The sequence below is a fragment of the Marmota monax genome, unplaced genomic scaffold (genome assembly GCF_021218885.2).
Source record: "Marmota monax isolate L192 unplaced genomic scaffold, Marmota_monax_Labrador192_F-V1.1 WCK01_AAM20220418_F8-fsc00010, whole genome shotgun sequence".
Classification (NCBI taxonomy): Eukaryota; Metazoa; Chordata; class Mammalia; order Rodentia; family Sciuridae; genus Marmota; species Marmota monax.
In genome coordinates, this window is record NW_026692321.1 from 9,439,475 (window position 1) to 9,453,039 (window position 13,565).

The following is a 13,565-nucleotide window of genomic DNA, read 5'->3' on the forward strand; positions in this document are numbered from 1 at the left end:
TTGGAAGAGAGGGCAGGTACTGAGGCTGGAAGTAAGCAGGAGGTTGCACACGGAGGATTTGGTGTGTGTCACTATAACGACTGTGGCTGCAGGAGACCTACCACCTAAAAGCCATAGCAGAGGGCAAAGGGCTTATTGATGAGAGGCACCATCACATTCAAAATCCAGAGCAAGTATTCTTGAGAACTATTTTCTCCTACCACATGGGTCTGGGGACAAACTTCATGGACAGCATTTAAGGAAAGAGAAGAGTGCTATTACTTCTGTGAAAAGATTGGTGGGTTTGTAGCATGACTTGAGGGGAGTTATGCAATGAAGATATTGTATTGCTACTCGACTTCTTTTATATTAAAACAATTTCTCTCTCTTGCTGTTTCTTTCCTCTTGGTGGCAAAATCCTTAGGAACTAGGTAGCTAGCTTTATCCATTCCGAAAAGCTGGGACTAGGAAATGGGGGCAGAATTGGTGTTGATGAAGGGACAAAGCACACAATCTACTTTGGTTTTTGTTCCCTGGCCTGGGTCATGTCCTCCACTGCACAGAGCACATTTCATCTTCATTGTTAGTTGTGAAGAAATGACTATATATTCAAGGATTTTTTTTCAGTACTGGGGATCAAACCCAGGGGCATTCTAACCCTGAGCTATATACCCAATCATCCTTATTTTTTTTATTTTGAGACAGGTTCTCCCTAAATTGCCCAGAGTGTCCTCAAACTTACAATCCTCCTGCCCCAGCATCCCAAGTAGCTAGAATTATAGGCATGCTCCACCACACCTGCTTAAGGGTCATGTTTCATGGTACTTTTAGGACCCAGGCCAAATGTCCCCTCCCTATAGCCATAATAGATTACTTACTGCTCTATTATAGACCGTTTGAATTTTTTTTCTGAAAGATTCATTATACAACATCCGTAATGAGGAACGCTTCATCTTATTTCTTTTCTGTACTTCTCAGGAGTGTGTTGGGCTGCAGGTAAGAGGAAATTTAAAGAAACTTAACTAAGAAAGGCATTGGTGAGCCATAAGAGATCTGCAGAGAGAGAGACATGGGCTGGTCACTTAGTTGCCATCTTCATTAAGAAGCCAGTTTCCGTCTGTTTTGCTTCAGTAACATTAGCCTGCAGCTTTGACTTTTACGTCTCATTGCATTTGTACAGAGGGTTCCTAGTAGTACCAACCTGGGATCAGCATTTCTATCCCTCTAGGAAGAAATAGTTTTCAAGGCTGTCTTTCACTACGAAGAAGTCTGAAAAGATGATTGTTTTCTCCTCATCTTGCTCCTTCCTACCTTCTTTTTTGTTCTTTATAAAGTATCCAGTCTCAGGTATTCTATGATAGCAGTAAAAATAGACTAAGATGTAGGCTGTGTATTGCTTTTGAATGACCAATCTAGAATCTTTCACAAGGCTCATCTTATGTGCACTGTCATGGGTATCTGAAGGCCTTTTTTTTTTTTTTAAAGCCTGTCTTTGCAAAACCATCTGTTCTGCAGTGGGGAATATCACAGTTTACTTGTAATATATAACACAGTCTCTCTGATGCATAATTATTATAGTAAAATTGCACTACAACATGATTAGTAGGATCCAAAACTTGCAATTACATGAAATGTGGGGTTATCATGAGGTTAAAGAAATAAATGTTGGAGGCAAACCCAAATTAGGAATTTTAAAAGTTAGTCCAATCTCTTCCTATCCAGCTGCCATTAGGCACCACATTCTAGCAGCCATGTTCCCACCTAACTGTGAGTTCTCCTCTGGACATGGAGGATTAGGATTCTGCTATTCTAAGGAGGGTGGGTGCAGGGTACTCACCAACCAAGAGCTGCAGCAGAGATGAATGAGCTTATTGATGGAAGACTCCATCACAACAGTATTCAAGATCCAGGGCAGGGATTAAAGAAATCTGTGGTAGTAGGTCCCCATTTAATCAGCCTGCTCTGGGGACACAGACCCCACTAATCATGTTACTGGTGTGTGTGTGGGGGGGGGCACACACAACCTTTATTTTTTGGTTTCATGAAGGGATTGCCTGGTATTTCTCTACCTGGCCTTACCTACCTTCCAGAAGAGAAGTTAATCCCAGTTACATTCCAATTCCCATTCTTGACGATACTATAAAAAACACACATATTTATAATTATTATAGCAATATATTAAATGGGCTGAACTTCATAGGGCACAAACAGAAAATATCATTGATTATATTGAAATAGTTTCTGTAAGTTACCTTTTCTGCTCACCTAAATGAAGTGTCTGGCATCATCTAGAACTTTTCCAGTCACTCTCAACTAATGAAAAGCTATGATTGCTTTCAATACAATTACAGTCTCGAGTCCAGTATAGTGATCTAGATTCACAACTTTAACCAAGGCGCAGTTTCTTCCTCCCCACCTTGGCCTATTCCAAGTCTGAGAGCTGTGTTGTAGTGGAGGTCAGTCTTCTCTGCTCTCCCCTCTCCTATCAGCTGTTGTCTCTGATTCCTGGGGAGGGATAGTCTAGTGAGTGGGGTTCCCATCTTCATTGGCTGGTGCCATGTGATTTGATTCTGCTCCTCCTTGGTTCAGTCACATTCATGGCTGATTCTTCCCCCCAAAGGGCATATTTTGTGTTTGCCTTGGAGATTCTCCTGCTGGTGTCCTCCAAGTGGCTCTCACACAGGTAGTATCTCTCCTCTAGCTGGATAGTACAGAAACAACAGGGTCCTTTGAGGGTCTAACTGCTGAACAATTTAGCTTCTCTAGGCAGCTCTCTTATGTACATTCCCTTTGAGGGAAGCTTCAAGTTCATTTCCCACAGGTTTGTTTAGCCCTTGGGAGGAAAAAGAAAAACTCACAGGTATCCTTCACAGTAGTAGGAAATGTAGTTTGCTAATCCCTCCCGCCAGCTTTCTCTCTCTGTGTGTTTTCCTCTCCTCCCATCTCAGATCTCAACTTCTTGCGATCAAAGCTTCTCTGAGACCCTGGAAATTGCTTTCTCCCTTGAGAAAGGAAAAGCACAACAGCACTTCAAAACTTTCTTTAGAGAGACTTTTTTCTATTTGTTTGCATCTTCCATACGTTCATATGTTTAGGGTGAATGTTAAAGACACAAACACCAGATTTCAGATTTCCCTTTGAAATTGCTATGTTGTATAATTCTCAGGGTATCATTTATATAAAACATAACAAGAATATGGAATATAATGCGAGTGGTGCTGTCTTGGAAGTGTGAAACTGCAGACCTGAATGTATTGTTATTGGCTTTTGGAGCTTCAAGTAAATTCTTAATAATAATAATAATAGGGATAATACGTTATATTGTTTTCATGTACTATGCACTCTTCTAGATGCTTTATATATTTTATTTAATCCTCCTAACAATCCTAAGAGATAGATGCTATTATTGCTCATCCCTGTTTTAGAGTTGAGCAACCAGAAGCCCAGAGAAATTTCACAACTTGTTCAAAACTACACAGCTAGCAATTGGCACAGCTAGAACTCAAATCCAGAGGGTATGACTCTCAAACTTGTATTTCTAATCATATCTGGCCTTAGGGTTTCACTTTTTTCCATGACATTCTGGGACAGACTATGCAGAGTACAGAATGGGCCCTGGAGTCAGCAGATGTGGCCCAGATCCCAGGTTGCCATTTAGTAGCTCTGTGGTATTAGTCAAGTTACTAACTTTCCTGAATCTCAGTGTGTGCATCTAAAGATTCTATTACTACCTGGCAGAGTGGGTGGTGGGATGAATTAATATTCGTTTATTTGTACCATCTTTCTGCAAAGAGAAAGGAGTCAAAATTGCCTGGAAGTCAAGCCTGAAATTATCAAAGCTACATCAAACATGTTTGAAAGAAAAGGAGGGAGACCTAAATCTCTACTTATTTCCGTCAAAAATACGTTAACAAATATCTAGTGTGTGCCAGGCACTCACTAGTCTTGATGTGAGCTGGAGACAGGGGTAGTGGTGGGGGTGGGGGGAGGGGGGACTGAGGGAGGCAGCCAGGAGGGCAGTTTTGCTGTTAGATCAGCCCGGTCCATGGTTTGACCCTAATCCTCGAACATCTGCTTCCTTGACTGAGGAAAAGTGATCCTGATGACACGTGGCCTGCTCTAAAGAATTGGTAACCACCAGGACGGCTAGTGACCGGTCCTGGCTACTTCGGGAAGGCACCGTCCAGCTGAGCTGGGTCTGCGCTGGGGCTCAGGGTTGTGAGTGGCAAGCCGGGTGTCTTTTCCTCGGTCGGAACCGTTCTCCCGGGGCCGAGTCCCTGCCCGGACTCGGAACGCGAAGGCCAAGGGCCGGAAGCACGCGCTGCCGCGCCCGCGGTGTCAGTAGGGAGGGAGGGAGCGAGTGATCCGAGCCACGGAGGACAGGCGAAGATGGCGGCCTTCTCCGGTGCGTTGGTGGAAGCTGGGGGTGGTGTGGGCGGCTCGCTGCACGCCTCGGCCCCGCGGCGGCTGGGGAGGAGCTTTAGGGGCTGCAGCGGACTGCAGGGCGCAGTCCGCTGCAACCCCCGGGGCCCTGCGCTGCGGGGTCAGTGGCGGCCGCCGAGAGGCCGATCCGCGCGGCCCTGCTTCGGGGAGGGCATTTCTCGCCAGGTGCTGCCGGGGACCGCACTGCCCCTGCTCCTTCTCAAGCTTCTTTCTTTTCCATCGGTGTCACCTCGGCTTTCCTGCCAGTCCGCGCGGGGCGGCGGCAACCAGGCGGCGGCGTTGTGCCAGCTGCTAGCGGATGGCCAGGCTCCTGCCCCTTTGACGTGGCCCTGGCGCTTTGCGACCCAGTTTTTGCCCACATCGTATCAGGTTTTGGCCAGGCCTAGAAGCAACAGGGCGTGGGGAGGGGTCATTGGGACAAGTGACGATCTTGCCTCCATTCAGTTGTTTTCAGGCCTTTCAAAGTTAAAAAAAAAAAAAAAACCCACACAAGGATAAACCTGCTCTTCTATTTGTTGATAAGGACACTGTATCAATATTAACATTAAATGTCGAAGCCAGAGGGAAAGCATTTTCACTCATGTTTAAGTTAGCCCAACGTAAAATATGAAAATTAATTGTTAATTTATTCGCCCATGATACGCCATTATTCCAAGATTTGATTTGGCTTATTGAACCCAGTAGTTGGGGTGGGGGGGTTAATGGAAATTGAACCCAGGGGTGCCCCACTTCGGAGCCATATACTCAGTCTTTTTTATTTGTATTTATTTTATTTAAAAAAAAAAGATTTATTTTTTAGTTGTAGTTGGACACAATACCTTTATTTTATTTATTTATTTATATGTGGTGCTGAGGATCGAACCCAGGGCCTTGCCCGGGCTAAGCAAGCGCTCTACTGCTGAGCCACAACCCCAACCCCTTATTTTTTTATTTTTTAGAGCTGCTCGCTTAGTTGCCCAGACTGGCCTTAAATTTGACATTCTCCTTTCTCGGCCTTCTGAGTAGTTGGGATTACAGACAGGCCTGTACCCACTGGACTGGGCTTCTCCCTTCCTTTATCATTCTCCTTTTATGCAACTACAGTTTTATAAAGCTATAATTAGCCTTAAGCTTACTAAATATGATAAATTTATATAGTAATAAATTGTTAGGCCTACTTTTAATGTTTTAACCCATTAAAATGACATCAGGTGTCACATATTGTATAATTTTCAGTTTTCTCCTGTGACAATATTAGGAATTCCAAATCTCTAGTCATGTGAGAAATTTAGATCACCAAAATTACATCTAATTAGAGTCCTGGGGAAATCTACTTAGGGTGATTGCTGTTTTTCTTTTCCTAATTCTCACCTAACACAATTTTGGAGCCAAGATCTGTAGAGAAGTTCTAGGTTTTTGTTTATAAAATGCATGTCTTTGTAATTTATGTACAGATTTCAGTAATGTTGGGGCAAAGAACTGGGAGAAGAGACTGAAATGATGAAATAAAGGCAAAAGTAGGATTAAATAACATGAAGATTCTTTTTTTTTTTCCTGTAAATGTTAAAAGTGCTCAAAGAAAACATGCAGAGCTATGACCAGAATGGGACAAGAGATTGTCTGGGATTTGCTGAAAGCAGTGTGTGGTTGCTTTTTCCAGTATTATTGTTTTGCAAGCAGTTTTAGCTTGTGTATATGGCATATTTAAGACCATCACTTCCTTTTTTGAAGCAGTTTGTATTTTAAGAGCGAGAATATAACTGAACTCTAAAGTGGGTAATGCTTAGAAAGATTCTCCCTTTAGAGCTTAATTAGCTTCTCTATCTGAATTTTCCTGGGGAGATTTAAAGTTATGACAACCTTCTTTTTGAAAATGAAAAAAATATATATATTTTACGATTAGTTGTATGCTTTTTCGCAAACTGACAAGAATTACAAAATTTTTAAATTTTGTAATTTCTTGGGCTTGGTAAAGTTTAACTTTTATTCATTTTTATAGTGGTGTATACTTTTGTAATAATAGCAATAAAAGTGCTTTTTATAAATTCAGACTTAAAAATCCCTTCTCATATGGAAGGAAAATTGAAGTAATCCTTTTAAACTTGAGAAAGTTTACTAAAGAAATGATGAAGTGAGAAAACTTAATTGGGAATAGCTTGATCTATTCACTTTGGACTTGCCTTGGTGTAGAATTATTTAAATATATGCAGAGTTAAGATCAGAACTGATCATTTCCAGTTGCCCAAAAGTTGCCACCATTGTCAGCTCCCTCTTCAGTTAACCAGAATTTTGATTATGGCTGCCAATACATGTGGGCTGTTCATTTTTCTCAGATCCTTGAGGGTATTCAAATGGTATGGGAATAGGCAAGGTACCTAATTGCCATATCACTTAATGAAGCAACTGAGATGCTGGTTTAGAACCCTGAGTGGCAGATTTTTCACTAGTCTTCTAGGAGGTAAACAGCACTGTGAGTACTATGTGCCAGATGCATTACATTATTATCACTAATCTTCCTGTATTCATACCTACAAGGTAAGTCATATAAGCCTCATTTTGTTGAAGAAAACAGATTATGGCTTTGCTCAAGGTCACTTACTAGTAACTAAAAGCTTGAATTTGAACTCAAGTGTGTCTCCAAAACTTGGACATTGGACATTTCTCAGCAGTTGCTATACTTGGTGGGTCTGATATCAATGAGCCATGCTTTAAAGTCTACCCAGTTCTGTGAAAGGAATCTTAAGAGCAATATGATTTATGATAAGTTTAGTTGTATGGATTTTAAAATTACTTTTTATTTTCAGAGATGGGTGTTATGCCTGAGATTGCACAAGCTGTGGAAGAGATGGATTGGCTGTAAGTACATAGAATCTAAATGCATGGTAACAAGGGTGTTTTATCATTTAAACATTTAGTGACTTTATCAAATATTTTTTTATTCTAGTTGTAAAGTGATACATGATTTTTCTGATGATTCTTTCAATTATGTTTCCTTTTTAACTTGGGCATATTTCTAGCTGAAAAAATTGGTAGCATTTACCAATAAAATGATTTAGTTAGCTTAGGTATGTGATCTTCTTTTTTTTTTAACTAAATTTCTTCACTTGTGATTCTTTTAGCCTCCCAACTGATATCCAAGCTGAATCCATCCCATTGATCCTAGGAGGAGGTGATGTACTTATGGTATGTTTAAATATGATTGTAAAGGGGTGTATTTGTATTGTTTGTGTAGCCCGATTTAAGAATTCCATAGGCTTAAGAATGATTAATTAATTTTATTTATTTACCAACACTTATGATACATATGCCATCAAAGTATTGAGTAGAAGCTGTAGGGGTACAAGGGAAGAAAGATACAATCTTTGTTCTTGAAAAGTTTAAACCAAGTAGGGTTAGGAAGACGTGCAGAAGTAAATGTCATATGAGAGAGTGGGACACCTACTTAGGAGATGCATAGTACTACAGGGTTCAAGTGGAAGTCAATTTATCCTTTGGCTTGAGGGATCACAAGGGACTGTTTGGAGGAAGGGAAGATTGAAGAGAAAAGCTCCAAGAAAAACAGTAGGTGGGAGAAGGGAGGATGTGATCCTGGAGTAGTTTAGGTAGATAGGAGCATAAAATACATATTCCTGAGTGGGAGATGTAGCTTGGTAAAACAGGAAATAATATTGTGGGTTGGATATTTTGGACTTTTGCTCCAGTGTCTTGTTAAAGAATTTGGACATTTTTTGAAAGTGGAAAGTGTGTTAAATAGGTGTGGTACATTGTCAGAATTAGGTTTTTGAGAAGCCTGCTTTGGACGCAGATTGTAGTATTGCTCTGTGGGGTTAGATACTATTAGGACATTGTCATAATAATCAGATTAGAACGATGAGGGCTTCAGTTGGATTGGTGGCAATGGAAAGGAAAGGAAGAACAGATTCTTAAGAAATTGAATTAGCAATAGTTAAAGTTGTCTGGGGAAGTCTGGGTAATCTTGAAGTACTATGAAAATAAAGGCAGCTAGTTAAGTGTTAAAGAGTTCTACATGGTTTCATTTTAATTTCATCTATGTAATTGACAGTTTTACTGTAAATCAATTTTTTCCCCCAATTCAGGCTGCAGAAACAGGAAGTGGAAAAACTGGTGTAAGTAATACATTTAAATTAACATTTCAGTTTAATTAAGAGCTGAATTTTAAAGTGTCTTTGAACCATAGTGTTATTTTGAAATATTTACTGAAACAACCACCTCCAAGGCTGGGATTGTGGCTCAATGGTAGACTGCTTGCCTAGCATGTATGATGCACTGGGTTTGATTCTCAGATAAATAAGTAAAATAAAGGTCCATCAGCAACTGAAAAAATATTAAACAAACCCCCAAACAACCATTTTCAAACTGTAAGCAATTGATGGCTTTCCATTGAGTAATGTCTTTGTTGTCAACAAACTGAACATCTACAAGAGTATGGCTTTAAGAATATAGATTTAAGCTTGTCTTGAGAAGAATTGTGGTATGTTTAGTGTTTACACTCATTTCAGAATTTTAATGCAGTGGCTTAGTGATAAAGAAATGATCTACAGTTGGCCTCCTCTACAGAAACTATTTGTCAGACTAGATGATACTTCTTAGTTTAGGTTTGTTCTGAAGGGCCTTACTGTTTATGTTTTGGGTTATCAGTTGCCTTCTGTTTTGTTCATTCAATAATTCCCTGTTATCTTACTGGCGTTTTGGGTTTGGGCAAATGAAATTAGAGCAGCAACCTGGAATGCATGTAATTATTCAATGTGTATGTATAACCTTTGTCATTCATATTGATTATTAACTTATTAATACCTGACACTAATAAAAAAACTTTTGTTTCTTTGATAGGCTTTCAGTATTCCAGTTATACAGATAGTTTATGAAACTCTGAAAGACCAACAAGAAGGGAAAAAAGGAAAAACAACAATTAAAACTGGTGCTTCGGGTAATTATTATAGATGGATGTTTTCTTTTGTGTAAATCATTAATTCTCAATCTGACATTTAGAAGTGAGAGGTTTGGTATGCCTTTTTATTACCAATACCTGCAGTGTGATATTGGAATTTGGTGCCCTGGAAAACAGGGATGCTAAGTGCCATTTAGAACCCACATAGTGAAATATTGTCCCTTCTAAAATAAGAACAGTGTTTTCTTTGAGAAAACACTGGAAGTTTGGAAATTACATTTAGTTATCTTCATGTCTTTTTTCTTTAACCTTTTAATTTTTTATGTCTAATATTAAAGATAAATTTTGCAAAGGAAATATTGAAGAAGGATTTTACAGTTAATATATAGAGTAGAAACCCATGATAGTGGGAAAAGAAGTGTGCTTTTTTTTTTTTTTGAGGTTGGAAGGAAGGAACCCAGAGAGTTAAAATGTAAAGTATAAATTTTATAGTCAATTTTTTTCAGTTCTATTTCAGTTGGTTCTTTTAGAAAAGTTTATGATTCTTTCTGTGCCATGAACAATCTTACTTTTATTTTACATTATGTTGCTTTTGTTAAATACTTTTTAAATTCTGTTTTATTTTAGTTAATCTGTGGTTTTGTTATAATTTAACAAAACTTATATTTCAAAGTCATTTGTGTCATATTACAAAATAGGATTGTGACAAAATAGCAAGCTTAAGTAGAGTGAATGGGCATATCACATTTTCTTTTTGCTTGTTTGAAAATAACAATGTTATATAGTTCATAGAATTCATTTATAATTGAATTGTGAAATAGAAAATGGGTATAACTATTTAGACTATTGGTTTATTATAAAATAGTTTCAGAATTTGTCATAACTGTATGTCATCTCTTATGTGAGATGATTATAAAAGAGAATTCTTCTAAAGCAGGACAATTAGAATGGTGATGGTTTGAAAAAAATCATGTCCTCTGAGAAATAAAAAAGATATCGAAACATGGAAAAGTACAAAAGGAGATGGGATAATTGTCAACTTGTGGAGGAGATCTGCAGAGAAAATAATTCTAGAAAGCAGGACCAGGACCAGTTAAAAATAATCTGTTTAACTTAAATACTTCCCAATACCTAGATTGAGCCAATGATGGGGGAGAGAACCTCCAGAAAGATAGTTCTCCATTATTCCAAGTATTTAAGCCAATGATGGAAATCTTTTTTTTAAGCTCTTGATGGACACAATATCTTTATTTTTATTTATTTTTATGTGGTGCTGAGTATAAACCGAGTGCCTCATGCATGCAAAGCAAGCGCCTCTACCACCGAACTACAACCCCAGCCCCATGATGGATATCGTTTAATCAGAAATGATCTAGAAAGGATTTCTACCTTGGGCAGGAAGTTGGACTAGAAAATAGGGTTCTCCTTAGCTATTATAATTCTTTATTCATAAACTATTAAAATATTTTAGAAAAGGAAAATTTCAATCACAAAAAACAAAAAATGTGTAACTTTTTAATATGATTGAATTAAGATAAAGGTCTTGCTTTTCCTTTAATAATAATAGAAGAATAATTATTAGACTCTAAAATACAGGCCAGTTATTGATAATTATGATTGAAGTCAGCATGCTTATTTACCTAAACTTCATTTTACCAACCATCTAAGTAGGAGTGAGGACAAAGGTCAAAGTCACCTAATAAAAAGTGCACTGAATCAAGTAAGAAAATAAGAATTTAATTCTAGATAAGCCAGAGATTACTATCTTTGACATGTTTTGATTTTCAACAAAAAAGCTCTAGCTTTAAATATATATTCTAAATAATGTGTGTGACCTTGAATCTAGAGGAATTAAGATATCATGTAAAATATAAAATATGTGCTTTGTTGTTTTTTTTTTAACAGAGTATTTTTAATGTCATACATTTCTGGGTAACTTTTCTTATTGTTATTGGTTTAGTGCTCAACAAATGGCAAATGAATCCATATGACAGAGGATCTGCTTTTGGTAAGTAGACAGATTTTACCTGCTCCTCTGTAATTCAGAAACTTTCTTTTGAAATATATGTGGACTATTAAGAAAATTATGAAAAAGTCTAATAAATGATCTAATTTACCAGATATTGGAAAACAGTTACTATAATTAAGCAGTATAATACTGAAATAGGACTAGACAGCAGAATGTAATGGAAATAAATCTCAGTTAATATGCAAGGAAAAAATAGTGTTTCATTTCAGTGAGAAAAAAGAATTGATTCAGTGAAGCCTGCTGGCACAATTGATGATCCATCTGGAACAAGATAAAATTGACTTCAATTTATATCAGAATTAGAAATAAATTTCATATGTATTTAAGATTTAAATTGTGTGTGTGTGTGTGTGTAATCATATATAAGTGTAGAAAAATCACATACATAATTTACTGGTGAAACATTATTAACCCAAATAGGAATCTCAGAAATTATAAAAGAAAACATAGGTGTAGTTGTATAGTTTTTTTTTTTAATGTGAAGAAGATATCATAAAAAGATAGTAGACAAGTAATAGATACAGAATACATGGAATATTGATGAAAAATGAGGAGTCATTATAAATTAATAAAGGTTCATTGTGTAGCTAGCAGATAAAGTTTTATCAATTTTGGTAAGAAAAACACAAGCAATAAGAAAAATCTGCCGAGGGATATAAAATTAACATCCATAAATCAATTACGTTCCTATACATTAGTAATGAATCAACTGAAAGAGAAATTAGGAAAACTGTCCCATTCATAATAGTCTGAAATTGAATAAAATATTTGTGAATCTGTCTAACAAAAGAGGTGAAAGACCTCTACAATGAAAACTATAGAATACTCAAGAAGGAAATTGAAGAAGACTTTAGAAGATGGAAGGATCTCCCATGTTCTTGAGTAGGCAGATTTAATATTGTTAAAATGTCTATACTACCAAAAGCACTCTACAGATTTAATGCAGTTTCTATTAAAATTCCAATGACATTCTTCATAGACATAGAAAAAGCAGTTATGAAATTAATTGGAAAAATGAGGCCCAGAATAACCAAAGCAATCCTCAGCAAGAAAAGTGAAACAGGAGGCATCACAATACCAGAGCTACAGTAAGAAAAACGGCATGATATTGGCACCAAAACAGACATGAAGACCAGTGCTTCAGAATAGAAAATACAGAGACAAACCCACATAAATACAGTATCTCATACTAGGCAAAGGTGCCGTAAACATACATTGGAGGAAAGATAGCTTCTTCAACAAATGGTGCTAGGAAAACTGGAAATCTATGTGTAGCAAAATGAAATTAAACCCCTATCTCTCACGCTACATAAAACTCAACTCAAAATGGATCAAGGACCTCCACATTAGACCTGCGCTATAAGAAAAAGTGAGTCCAAATCTCCATCATGTCGCATGAGGAACTGAATTCTTCAAAAAGACTCCTAAAGTGCAAGAAGTAAAATCAAGAATCAATAAATGGGATGGTATCAAACTACAAAGCTTTTTCACTGTAAAGGAAACAATTAAGAACATGAAGAGAGAGCCTATAGAATGGGAGAAAACCTTTGACACCTGTACGTAGAGCATTAATTTGCAGGATATATAAAGAACTCAAAAAACTTAACACCAAAACAATAAATAACCCAATCGGTAAGTGGACAAAGGAATTAAAAAGACACAGAAGAAGAAATACAGGCAATCAGCAAATATATGAAAAAATGTTCAACATCTCTAGCAATTAGAGGAATGTAAATTAAAACTAAGCACTGAGATTTCATCACTCTGGAAAGCAATATGGCGATTCCTCGGAAAACTTGGAATGGAACCACCATTTGACCCAGTTATCCCACTCCTTGGTTTATACCCAAAGGGCTTATAATCAGCATCTCACAGTGACATGGCCACATCAATATTTGTACTAGCTCAATTTACAATAGCTAAGTTATGGAACCAATCTAGGTGCCCTTCAACAGATGAATGGATAAAGAAAATGTGAATAAAGGGAGGGAATGGGGATGGATGGAATGGGAATAGGAAAGAGTAGAATGAATCTGACGTTACTTTCCTATGTTCATAACATGAATACACTACCAATGTAAATCCACATCCCATACAACCGAAAGAATGGAAAGTTATAGTTCACATATGTATAATATGTCAAAATACATTCTACTGTCATAACTAAAACCATAAAAAGTTAAAAAAGAAGTCTGCAGAAGATATTAATAGACAGCAAAGCAAAAC

At 37.4% G+C, this 13,565-nt stretch overlaps 1 protein-coding gene across 1 annotated transcript in view; it reads left to right on the forward strand.

The window, feature by feature from the left end:
- The first annotated feature begins 4,277 nt into the window (after positions 1-4,277).
- Positions 4,278-13,565, forward strand: part of Ddx1 (DEAD-box helicase 1) — a 36,879-nt gene continuing 27,591 nt past the window's right edge. Inside the window, exons 1-6 of the mRNA XM_046441293.2 lie at positions 4,278-4,384; positions 7,206-7,257; positions 7,521-7,584; positions 8,499-8,528; positions 9,253-9,349; positions 11,271-11,318. Coding sequence (XP_046297249.1) covers positions 4,369-4,384; positions 7,206-7,257; positions 7,521-7,584; positions 8,499-8,528; positions 9,253-9,349; positions 11,271-11,318 — 307 coding nt within the window. The 5' untranslated portion in view covers positions 4,278-4,368. The remainder of the gene's footprint in view (positions 4,385-7,205; positions 7,258-7,520; positions 7,585-8,498; positions 8,529-9,252; positions 9,350-11,270; positions 11,319-13,565) is intronic.